The sequence below is a fragment of the Solea solea genome, chromosome 2 (assembly GCF_958295425.1).
Source record: "Solea solea chromosome 2, fSolSol10.1, whole genome shotgun sequence".
Taxonomy (NCBI): Eukaryota; Metazoa; Chordata; class Actinopteri; order Pleuronectiformes; family Soleidae; genus Solea; species Solea solea.
The window spans coordinates 25,207,282-25,226,553 of record NC_081135.1 but is presented as its reverse complement, the minus strand read 5'-3'; the positions used below and the strand labels follow the sequence as shown (position 1 = coordinate 25,226,553).

Below are 19,272 nucleotides of genomic sequence, written 5' to 3'. Positions count from 1 at the left end.
GGGTTGAAACTCATCAGAGAGAGCATAATCACATTTTTAGAGAAGCTAAAGTGTATTGACTTGTCAAGTTATGGGGGTAGATAGTCATGTGTTTATTTTTGAAATTCATTATTCAGGCAGTGGTGACCTTGTTCACACATCTGGTGCTAGATTCCCCCCATCTACACCAATGCTGCATGTATAAACACTTGGAAAAACAGCTTTGCAGTTTGATTGAGACTCAAGATTTAATCACAATGATCGAAATGTAAAATAACCCAAATTTGATAGAACACATGCTTTACTCTTTAACCTTAACATAACCAGTTAATGCCAAACCATAACTTTAGAACTGAGGCTCTGTCTCATTAGCGCCAAATTTTGGTCTCAGTGAGGACTACTGGTCTTGACAAGGTCACACGCACACACACGTATATATATAGCCTTGAAGGGGCTGGTTGGGAGAAGACAAAAGAAGACAACAGCTGAGAAGCATCAGTCTATTTCTGTTCTTGCCTCATTTGAGTCTAAGGAGGTGTGATCATTATGGGTTGCCAGAGAATGTGAGACCACACGAAAGAGAGGACAATCCCTTATTTAGTTGCTCCGACCCACATTCCAGGAGGACTGTCTGGATTTGTACAGGATGGACCTACTGATACACAAACCCTGAGTCCAGTATTTGTTCAGTCTGGGCTTTTGTGTCCCACTGTCTGCCGGACTGTGGTCTAACCTGCATGACAAGGAGATAGCTGAAACTGGTAATGACATCATTAGTCCTCAAATTACACAAATACTCTGATTACTCAAATTACTCTGTCTTCTAGGTTACAACTGATATCTTAAGATTTGGGCAAGAAATATTTGATAAAAAAAATCGGATCCATGACAAAGGCATTGCAGTTTCTGTGTAGGGTTAAAAAAAAAGATAATTGTAATTCGATGCAAGATGAATGAATTTACATCTGCTATGTAAGATAGAAGTTTCAGGCTAAAGTGAGTGAAATGTCTTTTCAAAGACCAGAAATGATCTTGTGCACTGACAGTGAAATAATGGAATAGTTTTATTTAGCGTATAATGCCATACAGCCAGCTGCCTTTCTGTGTTAAGCACTGGGGGGGAAAAAAGAACAAATTAAAAAGAAAACAAGGAAGGCTTATTAGTACTGTATCATTTGATACAATGCAATTAGCAAATAAAGGCTGCACTTTAGTGCTTCTATTTGTAATTAATCTATGTCTGATGCAAATGCAATTGCAAGTCATACGTGCTGGAAACTGTTCATATCAACTTAAAAAATGTTATATATCAAAACTGCAATCAGAGTAAAAATTTCAATTAGATATCATTCCCAAGTATTTCAGCCCTAATTGTATGTTTTCCTCTGGTTTCTGGTCTGTGTCTCTCTTTCCCCCCAATTTGATTCACCAATATAGCCTGTATTTATGCATTTATTTATGAGTGCCAACATAAAAACACAGGACAAAGACTGGCAAAGTGACAGATGGTGTAAATTATCATCATCCCTTTCCGCGTACACAACATATGTGTATATTGTATTAATTATAGTAGGTCTGACAACAATAACAACAAAAACTACTACTAATACTAATAATGAGTATTATTATTTCTATTGTGAGTGTGATAATGATTAAAAAAGGATGGTCTGTGTCTCTAAATAATGGTGTCTTTTTGATCTGAGCATATTTTCTATTCATTTTCAGATCAGAAAGTCAGAAACAGATTCAAGTGTTAATATCAAACGTTCAAGTACTTTTGATGAGGTGACTTGTGTCTTAAACATCATCCATGTTTGTGGCCTGCAGCTTCTGCAGCGCAGGGAGACAAGAGCACTGACATGTTACCTCCATGTTTCCAGAAAGCCCCTCCTTTAGGACAGACCATCAGACTGTAGCGTCACTCTAAGTTCATTTCAGTCCAGTCCTTCTTCCTTACTTCAAACTCTAAATACACACTAACACACACGCACTGTCTTCCTAACACACACACACACACGAACACACAGCGCCAGACGCGTCTTTTCATTCCAGGAGACTCAGAAGACTTGTTGGATGTTACCAAGAGCTTTTTCCTTCCTTTTTTTTAATTTAGTTGGGCGACCTTTACAAGCGTGATACTACTTTCCACGTTTTTCCACACTTTCTATCTGAGGTGACAACTTTCTGTGTGTGGATTTTTTTTTCTCTTACTTCAGCGGATTCTCAGCGGAGCTAATGAGGAGAGACGCGGTTTAATTGCAGATCAAATTTTCCCGGAACGCGCACTTGGATAAAATCAGCGTTTGATTGACAGCATGAACGCGTCCATGAAATAAGTCATTCATCAGGACAAAAGGATTTCAAGGTATGTTCTTATCAAGAACGATTCTGTGCACTTAGAATAATCTAATCTCTGTGGAAGCGTCTTTGCCACAGTGCGCAATTTGCTTTCGTTTCAGCTTCAACTTGGAAAGCATCGCTCAGCTCTGGAGTCTGATGGATTTGAGGGGTTTAAGTGCATTTGTGCGCTCGTGAGAGAAAAGACACTGCTGTCTTATTTTATGTAACAGCTTAATTCCTTCTTTTTATTTCTCCTTTTGTTAATGACTCCTTATTTTTAACATGCATTGTGGTTCATGATGTCACTGACTGTATCTGTCTGTTTGGGGCAGGTTCAGTTTGTCTCTATAGAGGGTCTAGCATGTGTCATAAGTGTGATTTTCTGCTTTGTAAATTAAAGCTGACTTAAATTGCTTGAGAAAGAAAACAAGAAGGAGAAAGATTCCCATCTGGATTTTAGGACATGCCTCAGTGGTGCACTTTGCTTCTCTTAATTACCCCTCACTTCCCTTTTCTCTTTGGCAGTGACCGTCTCAGTGTAGCTTCTCCTCTCGGGGAGTGAAGATGTATCGGACTGTGTGTGTGGCTCTGCTGCTGACAACTGTGGTTTCCAGCAGCCAGTCCTGTCCCAGAAGCTGTAACTGCTACCAAGCCAACGAAGTCCACTGCACTTTTCGCTCCTTGGTCACTGTACCACCTGGACTGCCTTTGCATACACGACGCATTAACTTAGGGTAGGAAAAACAAACACACTCCCACACATGCTGGAAAGCAGGAAAGAATGCATGTATACATTCAAAAACTATAGCCCCGCAGTTGAGATATACATGATGTCAACTGTGGGGTCCCACAGGGGTCAGTGCTGTGACATTTCTGTTGACATATGCGAATGATCAAAAAACCTTTGAGAGAACCTGGATACTATTGAAAGGGAAGTGTATGGATGCATGTATTATTTTCTTTAATTGAATATAGACATAGATTGTGGGGGGTGTACTGAGTATTCATATAAAACAAACTAGTTCATTACATAAAAATAAAAAGGGGAGTAGACCTTAAAAAGGACATTTAAAGGAAATGTTTGTTGGAAAAATTGAGCATGTGTTTCATTTTTTTTTACGATTATCTCTGTTTTTCTTTCCTTTTTTTTGCAGGTCTTCTTTTTATTTAGAACTACATTCAATTCAATTCACTTTTATTTGTATAGTGCCAAATCATAACATGCATTACCTCAAGCCTTTACAATATTATAGAGAGAAGGTTAAACCCAACATGTGTGGGTACAGAGAAATAATCGCATATTTGTCGACTTATTAATATCCTGTGCTGTTCCTGTGCTCCTGTAGCTTCAATAGCATCAGCAGGATCCATGGCAGTTCACTGACTGGACTTAAGAGGGTGGAACTTTTCATGCTCCACAGCAATGACCTTCACCATCTGCCAGATGCAGTATTCAAAGATATGAAATCACTGCAGGTAAACAGGAAGAGCATGGAATAACACCATGGGTTACATGGTTCCTTTTGCTGGAGTTGCAGCATCTGAATGAAAGTGTGTTGAAATCGAAACTAGTCAATGATTTACTCTTAGTGACTGAGGAGAAACATATGCTTTACTTTTATTTTACAGTTCTTCGCACAGCTGAGTGTAGACACCATTTAACTGTTTTTTTTTTTTTTTGCCAAAACAAGCCAGTTGATGCTGTGTTATAAAATAAAGCATTTTTTCATTACATACATATCCTTTGAGATTTGAGAAAATGTTCACAAAATGTACTTTCATCTGTGGCCCAATGTGTGTTTCTGCAGAAAGCATAGCCCTAAATCGTTTCACATGTGTTGCACTGGTACTTCTCAGTCTGCAAAGCTTCCTTACGATGACAGATGATACACTTAAAAAGAACTGAACAGGTTTCTGTTTTCAAATCACATGTAATATAAGTGTTGTCAAGATATACAGCATGTGTCAAGCAGGTTTGGTAAAATTCAGAGTAGATGCCCTATTGACAAATCAGGTGCCCAAACCTCACAATCGCTCTGTTGAGAACTAATCAATTCATGAAAGGATCAATTTTACATTTGATCTGTGAAACTGATGGAAATTGATGGAACAGTTAACAAGAATATGTTCACATTTTCAGCACATTTGTTTCTAATTTCAGTACAACCAATGTGTAATTGATGTGCCATCATTCTTTCCACCACCGTGTGACAAGGAAACACACTGGACATTTTACCAGTGACCTAAGGTCAGAGTTAGCAGTTGGTGGGAAAGCGAAATTACTCAACAAGCAATTTTTCCTTTGATCTCAGAGGGAGAATCTGATATATTCACCATTGTGTGATAATAGGATCCATATTTCCATGTGCTGACAGTGTGATGTGCTAGATCTGTCACCAGCTGGGACTCTTCCAGCTAAGTAGCCTCCCCCGAGAGCAGTTTTATCATGAGCAAGGCAGAAACACATCCCACAACCTGTTTTTTATGGTGTGCCTTCTTAGTTTTTTGTTGGGTTCTCCACATTTAACTAGATTAGCAATAGATTGCCGAGACTCCTCTGCTCTCCTCTGATAAAGAGCTAAAATTCAAGTCTCCTTTTAGTTTTCCCTGCTATGACCAGGAAATATTCCCTCATAGTTTTTGATATATACACAGGGTACTTTCAATAATTCTGCTCATGTAGCTACACATCATTGGTCATAAATCCACTGTAAGCATGTGGTGACCGTGGACAAATGTTTCTTCTTCGGCCTTGATGGCTATTATTTTATTTCTCTTCTAATCATTTCCTCTGCTCACTCCATTTCCTGCACCCCCACAGATACTCAAGCTGAGTTACAACAAGCTGAGAGAGATCTCTTCATCTCTGACCTTCTCTGGCCTGACCTCACTGCTGAGACTGTACTTGGATCACAACCTGCTCCAGTTTATCCATCCCCGCGCCCTACTCCAGCTGCCTAGCCTCAGGCTGCTGCGTCTGCAAGGGAACAGGCTACATCAGCTGCACCCTCACACACTGTGCACACTGTCCCTTCTGAATACCTATTACTTTTCTACACTAAGGTGAGCTTTAAGACTTGTGTATGTGTATAATGTAATAACCAGTGGTGGGCAACTTACTATAGTTACAGTGAAGACAAAGCAAGGGCTGTTAATGCTCTGTTGTCTGTCAGTTCTCTTATTACTGCATTCCCCAAGACATCAAAATATACATTTCAGTGCCAAAATCATGCCAATCTTGCTTGAAATCTCTTCCTACACACTCAAGGACTAATTTTCCCAATTTTGGATGATTCATTGTACTCGCAGAGTTTATGTCTGTTTTTCCCCCAGTCACGTATATGGCCTCACTCCATAAGTGTCCTTCTCATCATCCTCTTACTCAGGATCATCACACTCAGTTTCTTCTTCAGTTATTTGCAGATATAGGCAGTGATGATGGTGAGAAGTCCTCCACAATAGAGAGTAGGCCGGCATCTATGTTAAGCTATGTTGTCATGCTGAGCCATAGCTCATTCAAGTCAATCAATGTGGCGACAAGACCCTCACTTTCAGCTTGTTTTAACAGGAAATATATACATATGAAAAAGCTACTAGTGCTCAGAAAAACAGGTCATGAGGACTTTAATATCCAAAATATTATAATCTCAGGCCAACAATCTGAGTTGAACTGATCTCTGAAATGATAAAATACTAGATTGACTCCTTGAGAAACACAGCCTCGTAGAAAGATACAATGACCTTCACTTGTTGTTGTTATTTAAAGATACACAAATATGTTTCCTTATACCCTTCCTCTGATGTATAACTTGGCTCTGAACACAAAGGTGATGATGAAAATTGTAAAAATGATGGATGATTTTCTTCCCTCTATCCTGTCACCTCTCACTGCCCACTCCCACATCCTTCCCCTTCCTTTTTGACTTTTATTTAACCTCCCTCCCCCTCTCCTGCTCAATCTTTCCTTTGCGCTCTCTTACACTCCTTTAGGCACCTAGACCTGTCCAACAACAGTCTGACCACACTGGCCAAAGACACCTTAGTGACAGCACCCCTGCTTGAGACTGTTGTGCTGCAGGCTAATCCATGGAGTTGTGACTGTAGGATGAACTGGCTTCTCCCTTGGAGTGTGGCTCACCCAGGTGACTTTTGCTTGAAATATAATTTGTTTTCAAAAGGCTTCTCTCATCTCACACATGCAACCATTTTTTTTTTTTTTTTTTTTACTGTTTTGCTTTTGGAGTTGCTCGACTTAATTTAAGGTGAAAAAGAAATGAGGTACGTTAGTCAGTAAAGGATAAGAAAGGGATGAGAAACAAAGCTGGATATTTTTCCTTTATAAAAACAATAATAACACAAATACAATTGCATGATAATTGTAAAATTACTAGCAGATACATTTTACTTTCATACTCACCACCCGTTTTTCTCACACTTTGTCCCATTTTTGTATCTCTTCCACATTTGTTTTGAGGCTTTCATTCAAATGTTAAAGAAGGCAGCAGTGTGAAATGTCTCATTGATATGCTAGACTTAACCTGCCATGACTAATTCATGATGACAGCATTGATCTGTTTAGGCAGCTGAAACATAGGCCAGTAATTGCGATGATATAATGAAGTAATGCATATTTATGATTTATTAGTAGATGAAGTAACCATACCTAATTAGTCCGAGGTACTGGGGAAGCAGTAATGTCTATTTAAAAAGAGCTTACAATATGACACCGCTAATATGTGCAGATAGCTGAAATTTGCATGAATATGTTTGTTTATTTGCTGTGATGTTATACACAGTTAATATGCCAGAGGTGGTGTATTTGGCCTTCAATTACACCATTTTTTTCTGTTTTTTTCTTTCACTTAGGTTTAATGAAATGTCCCGGTGATCCTCAGTGCCCAACCTGTGCATCGCCCAATTCCCTTCAAGGGCAGGGCTTGCTTGATCAGATTGACCTATTGTGCAGATCCCCTGTTATCCCTTTTCCAGGCAGAAACAACCCATCGGAAACAGAACTCAGTGAAATCCAATCAAGTGAGACCTTCAGAGAACCTTTAGGCAGTGCCTTCTTGGGTCTGTCTGACCAACAAGGGAACAATGTTGATTTGAGCTGTAACATTACCCTCTCTTCCGACACTCAGGATATTGCTCTTGCTCAGGATCTTTCCCTTTCCTCTTCCTCTCCTATCCCTCTTGCTCTTTCGCTCTCCTTGGAATGCCCTGTAGAGACAGAGAGCTATGAAATACTATGGAGAATCCTTGCTTACTACAGTGAGACTGCTGTTCATCTCGAGAGGGAAATCATGCTGAGTAAAGACCCTGAGTGGGCCTACCGCTACAAACAGGCAGCAGAAACAAATGGATATTATCACACCGGAGTCAGAGCTTCTGTTAAAATGAAACTGCAGTGGCTACTACAGCCTGCTGTCAGCATTCAGCTAAACAGAGCACAGTCTAATGGACACAAAGTTCATCTTATATACTCAACAAGAGTATCTGCTCACCCTGACCCGACATCTAGTCCTTTAAAACCTCACCTTGCTTCTCAGCCATGGGTTTTAATCTCAACTAACCATACTATTACAGCAATGGCAGCAGTATCAGGCAGTAAGGTGGAGCTCTCCTGCCCTTTTCTAACTTCTGGTAACCCCAAAGTAAAATGGATTCTTCCAGATGGCTCCAAGCTCATCTCTCCCTCCAGCAGCCTGGATGGTAGGCTCCGAGCCTCATCCACTGGTTTACTTCTACAAAAATTGCAGCTCTCAGATGCTGGACTTTACTACTGTGTAGCCCAGGCTGGCAGGGATATAGATGTTCTCCCCCTGCGCCTGGCAGTGGAAGAGTCCGCTGTCCCACCTTCAGGAGAACAACTGGGGCCACCTGTCACTGGAAACGTTGGGGAACCTGTCAGTCTGTCCTGCAAAGCATTGGGTTCACCAGCTCCTTATTTGAGTTGGGTGTTTCCCGATGGAACTATAGTGCCGTCTGAATCAGCTCTATCAAGCAGATTCACTATACAACCAAATGGGAGTCTCTCTCTGCCTGACCCTTCTCTGCGGGATGCTGGTTATTACCGCTGCATTGCAGTCAACCATTATGGTAGTGACTCTCTCTCCATGAAATTGGAAATAAAACCAAAGCATCCTCCTGCACTTAGGGTGCCATATCCCAGAGGTCCACAGTCAGCTGCTGGCCGGTCAACCAAGATACGAGCCCCTTTACTCCGTCAGATGTTGGAAGGTTCCGGTGATGAAGAGGAGGAAGAAGAGAAAACTTTTCTTGACAATAGGAAACACCCCAGACCTCACCAACGTCTGCCTAACAGGCGTTATCCAATGGTAAAACCCGGAAGACGTGGGCCTATGAGAGAAGGCCCCCCGAGAAGAGGAGGAGGAGGTTCTATTACTTCCACTGACCAGAGAAGAAACCGCTTTGACACCAGACATAGAGTTGCCACTAACAAACAAAGAATAGACCCTCAGAAATGGGCAGAACTACTGGCTAAAATACGTCTAAAGACTGCTCACACGGATAACAGCCAATCCACCACAGCAGAAGAGCCCACAGCTGATCCTATGGGAAGAGACAAAGACAGAGACACATCAATAGACAAGGCAGCAGATAATACAGAGCAAGGTACATCAGAGGAAGCAGGGGAGGATGCAGAAATTGAAGGATCCTCTGTTGATGACACTGTTCTACAAGAGGAAGGCCTACAGCCCATTCATCCTGTCCTCACAGAGATGCACACACATTCAGATACAAAAACAGACACAGAGATTGAGGGAGGGAGAGAGACATCAACAGAACCACAGACCAACATAGAGGCCAAGACTCATACACAAACTCAGACCTCAGGTCCAAAGACAGTGACGGTGACAAACCCAGAGACACATCAAGAACTGGTGTCATCACAGCCAATTTCTAAAAGTAATGAAATTGTTCTAAAACCAGTAGAGGGAATTGACAGAATAGAAAACCCCAACCCACCTCTATCCAGGCCTCAGAGTCCACGGCAGAGACTCTTACCAAATATGGTTCCAAATTCTCGACCTCAAAGACCCTGGAACACTCGCAGGAGGATTGGACAGCAGAGACGAATCATCAATAGGCCCAGGGTGCAACCTTTGACTCCACCCCGACCTCTTCCTGACTCTTCACACCATAGGTCACAAACAGCAACACCTGACACTACCATAGATCAAAGTAATATGTTGCTGGCGCCAACAACAATTCAGTCTACAAGGAATGACCAAATTAAGACTCTTCCGAGTGGTGTTAATCTTTTGTCTCCCCATATTTCATATTCTCCTGTTATCGCAACATCAGAATCTGGCTCCAACTCATTAACTTCTTCTGCCACCCCCTTTACCTCATTGTCGCCTTCTCACATAAAGCCACATATAGACATTATGACTCACGCAGCTGATGTCCAAGAGACTGCAGAGTCCACTCTCGTCAAACCAGTGACACTAGCACCCACTGACTCGAATATTGTGATCTCACAGACATATGTGTTAGACACACATGGCATACAGACACGCAGAAAGCCACACATAGCCTTAGAAAAACATGTTCTTAAAGCTTCAAGTAAAGACAATGAGGAGCAGGAAAGGAATTTGTTGGGTATGACATATAAATCTCATTTCACCACACTTTCTTCCACTTACTCCATTGTTGCCACAACTGCTTCCAGTCCAACTACTGCAAAAACATCAATTCTTCCCTCCACTCTTTTTACTAGTTCTGCCACAAGTACAACCCCTATCACAACAAGTGAGGACACAGTTCCCACAACAGCTACTCTTGTGACAACAAATCCAATCAAGTTGAGTACAGCCACTGCTTTTATTCCACCATCTAGCACTACCAGTAGTATGACACCTGCTCCCACCTCCACTACTACCACAACTCCAGTTGTTACATCAACTACTTCCACAACCATGATGACTTCTTCAACTGGCCCTTCCACTACCTCTACTACTACAACTGCCGCTACTAAAACTGAAAGCTCAATACAAGCTATTCTCACAACTCCAAACCACAGTACAACTACTGCGATATCTACTACTCCTACTACCAGTACTAAAATGATCACCTCAGCCACTCCTAAGGCACCTACTTCTATTTCATCAACCACCATAACAATGACTTCAGCAAGTACCAGAGCGTCATTCAGAGAGAGGCCAAGTGGTGGTCGAGTTAACACCCAAGGGAGGCCCATTTCTGGGGCTCAAAACCATAATCGATCTCCTGACTGGAGGAAGCCTGGAGCTAATTTTATTCCTGATTCACACCGCAGCAGACCACATTGGTCCCCTTCACTCCCTGCTGTCCCCGGGGTGAGTTCAGATTATTCAATTTCATAATATTGATACTTTGCTGATACAGTTACACCAACATGGAGCATATGCACGGAAATAAGAATGAGAGCCAAAGGAGGACCACAGTTTATTCTCGATTTGTTAATTCAATTGCTACATTACCCCATTTATCTGTTCTTTGCTGTCAGTCATTCACTCAATTATTTAAGTCTATTTTCCTCTAAGTGCACTTTTGAATGTAGTTAGCAGCTTGTGCATATACCACTATTCTTCTTTGTTAGTCAGCTCAGGGGAACTTCAATTAACATTTCCTTTATAAATGAGTGCTGGCCCTGAAAATACACACATAGACACACTTGCACACTACATTCACTCAATTGTGCAAACCCATGGGCAAAGGCTTAGCAGAAAGGCACAATAGATTTGAAAATAGCCTAATCCTCATCCACATGACCTGCTATTAAATTTGGGTGGTTGTTTAATTTTGCGGAATTTCTAGAGCTATGCCAGCGTTCTTGTCAAATTTAAAGAGGTGTAAAACATGTATTCCATTATCATGTTTTTAAAGCTTAAACACAGTGAATTTAAATCATATATACTGTGTAAATTCATTTTCAAAGCTGTGTTGGCAAATCGCTACAAACCAAACCACTGGGTCTACCATAAATGACTCAGTCTAAATCTTGGATCACAGTAAACTGTAATGTGTTTATGACTGTATGACAAAATACATACAAAATACAAACATTTTATTTTTCTATAAGTAAGAATTTACTTATTAAGGCCATTATCCATCAAAAACTAAATGTTCCAGTATATATACACAGCAGATCACTTTATTGCATTGTGATTATAACGTAGACTTTGTTTTCTATTTAGCTAATACTATTTTAATTCATTTCGGCTGTAGTGCACTCAGTAGTGGTTGTTGGTCTTTGAAACAGGGGAAGCTCATTTCATGCCAAGTTATTTATACATCAATAACTACATGACGCATAAATCACATGGGACTGAGACAGAAACCCTGGTATCTCTATTTCTACTATACTGTCAATCAAAAAGTAGTTCCTCCAATCACCATGCATCAGTCCAGCATCCACGCCTGCCCACTGCTCCATTGACCCCCAGAGAAGATGAGCTTCCCTGAAAGGAAATCAAGTCAGAAGATCTGTGAAAAACAGCTGATTCTGAACAAGCTATTCATAGAGTTGATCACATTGTAACGCTAGTTGGTAATGAAGTCAATGTAAATACAACAGTACATTAACAGATCATGTATTTTACATCATTTTAGCGGAAGCAGAGCTTCCCTCACTGTCAGAGAGCAATCCCCTCTGGCTGCACTGGTGGAAATAATCTGTTTTCTAAATCTTTTTCATAGGCCCCAGTTTTGAGGTCCAGACCAAGAATTGCAGACCCACACATCAGGACAGTGTCATTCCCAGTAGAAAGCACTGCTAGACTGACATGTGAAGCTCAAGGAGAGCCAAAACCTTCCATCACATGGACCAAGGTTGCCACAGGTACACACTACACGTGATATAGACACTTATTTATTTGAACATAATGACATAAAAACACCATTAAATGTCAGGATTATGTTTCTGCTTCAGGTTATGTTTATGCAAAAATATCCACTGAAAATAAAATAAAATGTGTTTCATTGACTGATACATTTTTTATGTATTTTGGGGAAACAGATAGTCTTTATTCCTGAATTTAATTATGCGTATGAATCTTCCTTTCATGTATATGGGTTAGAAACTGCAGATCACATGTTTAAAATAGACCAAACAAAATTTTCTGTTCATACTCGGATCTCATTGATGTAAAAATAAATTACGCTCTGCTTTTACCTATACAATACTAAAAGAATAAATATTACACTATTGAAACACCCCATCAACATCCATCATTACACACTGGCGTGCATACAATAGGCTTTTCTATAGCTTGCCATGCTGGAAATATACATATATTGCAGGAAAGTGATTTTTTATGCACTACATCACTGGCTTTACTTCATGTTGTGCCACTTGGTATGTCCCTGTTTCTCCTTTCCTCCCTGTTTTTCCACTTATTTTCAACTTACTTTCGCTATTTGCCTATTTTTTACGACTGCTCTGTCTGTCTTCCTCTCTGTCAGGCGCAGTAATGTCAATCCACTCCAAGGCTCAGCGTTTTGAGGTCTTGCCAAATGGAACCCTTGTCATTCAGACTGTACAGCTGCAGGACAGGGGCACATACATCTGCAGTGCACAGAGCTTCCTGGGTCGTGACAGGCAAGGTTTCTAATTGAAGTAATGAGTATTAATGTTCTACGTGCCATTACATCCTCATAAACCCAGACCTACTTGTATTACAATTTTAAGCAGTTCTAAGACATGCAAATCTCTGTTTATGGACTTCAGGACTTGTTTGCCTTTACTAAAAACCTATATTTGAAATAATTAACATGTGTTTATGCTCTTCCATGACAGGTTGCTAACTACTCTGGAAGTGTGGACCCGCCCCCCTCGGATGCAGCTGGCGAGTTACAGAGAATCCACCATTCATCAGGGTGTAGAATTGCTTTTAGAGTGCCAGGCAGATGGTATTCCTGCACCTCTACTGTCTTGGGTTCTGCCTGATCGCTCTGTCCTATCATCCTCTGACCCCCCCACTGGTCGCATCTTTATGGACACAAATGGGACCCTCCATATCTTAGCAACTTTGCCTAGCGACAGAGGAGTGTATCGCTGTGTGGCCTCCAACTCAGCAGGTGCTGCCAGTTCCTCTGTGCGTGTACATGTGTCCTCATTGCCCCCAGTGATACAGCAACCCAGAGAGGAACACCTGCTTTTGTCTCCAGGGAGGCCTGTTTATGCTCACTGCTCTGCCCGAGGAGCCCCACCACCATATCTGCGCTGGCGAATCCCAGATGGGACTCTTGTTCGCCCATCCCAATTTCTCCATGGTAACCTCTTTGTTTTGCCCAATGGGACACTGCATATTCGGGGAGTTGGGCCAAAGGATTTAGGTACTTATGAGTGCACAGCAAGTAATGCTGTTGGTGCTGATAAAAGAACAGTGAGTGTCAAAATGGAAGGGGGAGCAAAAGCAGGAAGAATTGAAGACACAAAACCAGTTGCTACTGAAAAAGCATCTTCATATTCACTCAGTAAAGACAGAAGTTTGTCCAAACCTAGCCACCCTACAAATCCACTCAACTCACCTAAACTTGCCCCTCCATTGCTCACTGACAGACCCAGGACTTTGCCAATCACACCAAACTTTTCCCGCTCCTCCTTTTACCCTCACCAACCAAGCTTCCCTAACTCACCACCTAAAATAAATAAAACAGTTGCAAACACTGTAAATAACTCTAAAATCGGACCCAATGTTGTAAACAACACACAAGTTCTTTTTCCCATTCCCTTTGACAAAAGCAGAACTACAGCTGTTTTGTATCCAATGCCCGTCTCCCCCTTTAGTAAAGCCCGTATCATCTCTACATCACCCTCCATTACTACTGTCCACCATGGGGGGATTTTGCAGCTACACTGTTCTGTAACTGGCAACCCAACCCCCATCATCATATGGAGGAACCCTATTAGGAAACTGGTGGACATGAACTTCAGGTAGGCTACATGGTGTTTGCATGAGAGAAGGGAGTCTTCAAATGATTTTGATTGTATATCTACATTGTGTAGTTATTCTGCTAATAACATGTATGGTTCTATATAGTTATCTTTTTGTTGTTTGTGTCTACATTTGAATTTAAGTTTTGACCGCCGTTTGAAGGTGCATCCCAATGGTACCCTGTCAGTCCAGGCAGTAACAGAGAGGGATGCTGGAGATTACCTCTGCATTGCACGTAACAAAGTTGCAGATGATTATCGCCTCCTGCGAGTCACTGTGGCTTCGAAGCCTGCCAAGATTGAACCAAAACAGCCACTCAATCAGATGGTGTCATTTGGCAAACCGCTGAAGGTGAGCTGATCATTACTATCACTGTCTTTCTCTAATAACAATGTTTTGAAGAGAATGTTAGTAACAAGATGCAATCTGTCTTTGCAGATGGACTGTCAAGCATCAGGTCTGCCTGACCCAGCTGTTCACTGGAGTCTACCAGATGGAACCATGGTGAACAGTGTGTTGCAGGGGGAAGACAGAGGAGGACGAGCACGAAGGCTTACAGTTTTTGACAATGGAACGCTACTGGTTCCAGCAATGGGCATGAGGGAGGAAGGGGAGTACACGTGTTATGCTGAAAATCAAGGAGGCCTAGACACCATGAAGGTAAACACTTTCTACTTGGAGGTGACTTCAAATGTTTCTGCTTTGATACCAGTTAAGCTTTCATTTAAGCATTCAACTGACTTTTTGCTTTTTCATTTTTTAATGTGGTTTACGCCAGGCTCTAAATTACAATAATAGCCATTACTATATGATTTATTCATTTCTTTAAGGTCAAAGTGAAGGTCATGATGACGTCTCCGCCAGCCTACACAGAGGAGAAAACCTATCATATCATCAAAGTTCGTCAGGGGGCAACTGCGACCATTCACTGCCCATTGATGGGAGCTCTTGCACCTACAGTGATGTGGCGCTCCCCAGCCAACCGCATCATCCCACAAAGTTTGGGCTCTGGTTTCTATTCTGAGAGAGTGGTGGTAGTTTCTGATGGAACTCTGGAGGTGCGTCAGGCACAAAAGATCGACACAGGAAACTACACATGTAAAGCAAGCAGCTCAGCCGGGGAGAGGAGCATGGTAGTGAGCCTGGAGGTGGAGCCTTTTAACCACGTGATAAGTGGCCATGTGGGAGGAAGAAATGCCATCAGCATTAATAATGCAGGGGTATCTCAGTATGGATTAACCAACGGATCCTCAAACAAGCTGGGCATTACAAACACTAACAGTAATGGACATGGTAATAAAAATGAGAATAGCAACACTGAACTAAATGTTGGCATTAACATGACAACAAGTCGTTCTATTCCTTCCCCTACGATTGATAAACGAAATGGATTCCACAGACCTGTCAGTGGAATTACGTTTGATAGCAGTGTATCCAGTGCTGGGGTGAGTGGGGCAAGCAATATAGGCAGTAAAGCAAATAACATTGGAATAAGTAGAAATGGTCATGGCATTGTGAGTAGTATTAGTAACAGTGTGGTTAACAGTCACAGCACAGTTCCTGGGACTAATTATAATGAGGTAATTACAGGAAGGGTTACTAATGATGAAAACACCAACAGCGACAATGGCAGGGTAAGTGGCACTTCTAGAAATGTTGGAGTTAACAGCAGCATAACGAATAGTGGAGCTGGTACTGGCATATTGAGAAGAAACTGGTTTAGTCAGACTAGCCATCCAAGCATTACTGATGATGACAGCAAGAAAAGTGATATTATAGCTGCTAGTAATACTGGCTCTAAAAATATTCCTAGCACAGTAGTGGGCGTGGTAACAACAGTAAAGCAGCAAGTTGTGAAAGGTCAAACTGTTCTTTTACCTTGCCCCTCCCAAGGCTCTCCTCCTCCACGTTTGGCCTGGCTTTTACCTGGAAACGGTGTGCTGCCTGCTCCTTACTATGGCAGTCGACTCACTGTGCACCGGAATGGCTCCTTGGAGCTGCGAGGTGTGCGGGCGACAGATGCTGGGACCTTGGTTTGTGTAGTGAGAGGTGAAAAGGGAGAGACAAGGATACAGGTGGAGCTGGGCATCTCTGAGTCACAGGAGGAGACCAGATCTGCACACGGAGCATTAGCTGTGGAGACACCTGTGCAGAAAGGTACTGGGCTATCAGAGGCACGTCACTCAGGAGCCACACTGGATTCCACCCACTCCTTAAGCTCAGTATTGCATGATAAACCTCGCCCAAGGTATCCAGTTACTCAAAAGCCCCCTCAGAAGAGTCTGAGTTCACCTGCTGCACCACACCCTCTTGGCCCTCCACCCCACTCACCTGGCCCTGTCTTAGAGCCAGCAGCAAGCACCAGAACAGCCTCCTTGGTGAGCATCATTAATGGAGAGACCCTTCGTCTGGCTTGCCCTGCTCCTCAAACCCCAGGATATACCCAGGGGTCTCTCTCATGGATGACGCCCAGTGGTAACATGCTGTCACGGGGTGACAGTGGTGACTCAGGTCGATATGTAGTCCAAGAGGATGGAACACTCACTGTGCAAAAGGCGACTGTGTTTGACCGAGGCACGTACACCTGCACATCCACAAATTATGAATCCTCTTTAGTTTCAGTGATCAAAGTTCCTGTCATTGTCATCGCCTACCCACCGCGTATTACGACAGGCCCCTCCCCTATCACCTACACACGGCCAGGGGTTGCTGTGGAGCTGCCCTGTCTGACCATCGCAACACCCCGAGCGACAGTGACCTGGGAAACACCAGATCTGACACAGCTGAGGGTGACGGTGCAGGCTCGTATCTATGGCAACCGCTACCTTAGTCCCCAGGGTTCCTTGGTGATACAGAACCCAACAAACAGGGATACTGGGTTTTACAGATGCACTGCCAAAAATGTAATAGGAGTCGACACCAAGACGACCTATCTGCATGTTATGTAAATGCACACACACACACACACAGTGGGAAGATGGAGATCCCACCAGTCTTCTGTACTGGTGGATGAACTCCTCTGCTGTTGACACAATATGCCCAAAGGAACTGCAAGACTCTGTTGATACTGATAATCTCAGAGAAAAAACTACTAATATACAGTATATGTCACATCTATGTACTTTTAGGTATAACTTTCCAATACAGTTTTGTTTTTATGTCTGACTTTGAGGTCAGGTGCAGATGATTTGTCTCTGTATGAACATGGTTATAAAGGATAGTCTTATGTTGTTGGTGCTACATATCTTCTTGTTCTCCTGGTACTCTGGCTGTCACCTGTCTTGCTGTTTTCTTGCCTTGTGTTAGAGTTTAAGACCAGGATATAACAGGATCATTGCCTTTACAGCTCCACCTCATTGGTCCATATTTTTAAGCTTGAGATTCTCCCAGTGACACCCAGCCACTCATAGACGTTTTTTCTATCAGATTCATACCCACACACGCTGCTGCCAGAGGCAATTAGGGGTTAAATGTCTTGCCCAGTAACACACTACAGAGACTGGGACCCCCGACCTTCTGGTTGGAAGACAACCCACTCTATCCACTGAACCACAGCTTCCCTTGTGAATAAACTACTAACATGGTTATCATGTCAAACTTCTGCAGGTTTTTAAAGCTTATCAAGGATTGTGTGATTATTGTTCTTATTCGTACACAGTCTCACCCACTCACCGTCTCCCAAAAACAAATATGCTTTGCTATGCATTTGCACATATTGAACTACAGTGTAATAGACACACAATTGAATGAATTAATAATATAGAGAGTCATCACAGTCAAGAGACTGTATCACATAATATAATCCTTTTTAATCTTGATGCACATTTATAAAAATATCCTTGTCCTTCAGTTGTTGCAAATTAGAACATAAATACAACTGATAATACAAATTCAATAACTCAATAATCTTTTGGTTTAATGTTAAAACTTTAGTACAGCTATTGGAAGAGGGATCTTCATGGCTGTTCTGATGTAAAGATTGTATCAATGTGCTTTTGACACAACAGTCTGCCTTAAGTTTGTGCACAAAGCAAGTCACTAATAGCATATTTGTTTTCATCTTGTTCTTAAATTATTTGTCTTGTAATACACCAGTGTTTTGTCATTAAATGAGAAACTAAGTAATTATGTATTATTTGATATTTCAATAGCCATGATGAATGATTGCAATATTTTTAAGTGCTTCATTTTATAAATAAAAATGGAAAAGAACTATGTTTACAGTTTTCGTTAGAACAGTTTTATGCACAGAAATGTCGTTCATACAAAGAACCTATCTGTGTGTGTGTGTGTGTGTGTGTACAATATATTAAGTCTATGAAAGTACGTAATTGGAGAGCAGGGAAAGAAACTTCCCTTGAGTGTATTATGAGAACAGAAACTCTTTATCCTTAGCTCAGCTGTCAAACCAGGAAATTAGGTCTTAAATGTATGAGACGCACGTTGACGACATCATAGTCCTCTCACGGGCAAATGCAATAAAAACCAACAGCAGCCTGCAGGTTGACTGCATGCTCCAACCTGTGCTCGCACCTGCCAAGTGCTGTTTATACGGCGAATCCTCCAAATAGTTACAGTGCATTCAGATATAATGCCGACCTGTATAAATTTAAACACATTTTGTTATAACGCAGTCCTATACTAAACCATGACCAATGAACCGAGAGAAAGAGAGAAGAAGGCTTTCTGAATACTAATATTAACCACCAAGCTTTTTTAAGGCATGCTGTGGGTCATACCTCTGACCTTTCACATGGAAGATGACTTGTACCCACTGATCCACTGCCAATTGTGTCATCATGAAGAATATATAAACACTTTTATTTTTTCAATAGTGTTGAACATGGCTCACCGGCAGCATCATCCCTTAAATGTGGGGTGGGAGATCATTGCTTAAAATCCGCCTAACACCGCGATTGTAACCAATAAATGAACGCATTGTCACAAAAGTTAAAATATCAGTCAGCTGTAGAACGGACAAATACGGTAAAGATAATGCCAGAGCTTA

At 41.8% G+C, this 19,272-nt stretch overlaps 1 protein-coding gene across 1 annotated transcript; it reads left to right on the top strand.

The window, feature by feature from the left end:
* The first annotated feature begins 1,913 nt into the window (after positions 1-1,913).
* On the top strand, positions 1,914-18,483 carry LOC131448834 (matrix-remodeling-associated protein 5-like). The gene is made up of 12 exons (XM_058621626.1): positions 1,914-2,344; positions 2,845-3,053; positions 3,666-3,795; positions 5,141-5,382; positions 6,310-6,461; positions 7,186-10,661; positions 12,025-12,166; positions 12,790-12,925; positions 13,124-14,263; positions 14,408-14,615; positions 14,703-14,924; positions 15,095-18,483. The coding sequence occupies exons 2-12, from the start codon at positions 2,884-2,886 to the stop codon at positions 17,210-17,212; spliced, it is 8,136 nt and encodes a 2,711-aa protein (XP_058477609.1). The 5' UTR covers positions 1,914-2,344; positions 2,845-2,883; the 3' UTR covers positions 17,213-18,483.
* Positions 18,484-19,272: the final 789 nt, after the last annotated feature.

What these genes read in the sequence shown, in the direction of transcription:
- LOC131448834 (XM_058621626.1), top strand. Translation starts at nt 2,884, where the DNA reads ATGTATCGGACTGTGTGTGTGGCTCTGCTGCTGACAACTGTGGTTTCC. An exon ending in AGCTTCCTGGGTCGTGACAG is followed by an intron (nt 12,926 to 13,123) that starts GCAAGGTTTCTA and finishes CTTCCATGACAG; the next exon opens with GTTGCTAACTACTCTGGAAG. An exon ending in CTGGTGGACATGAACTTCAG is followed by an intron (nt 14,264 to 14,407) that starts GTAGGCTACATG and finishes TTTGAATTTAAG; the next exon opens with TTTTGACCGCCGTTTGAAGG.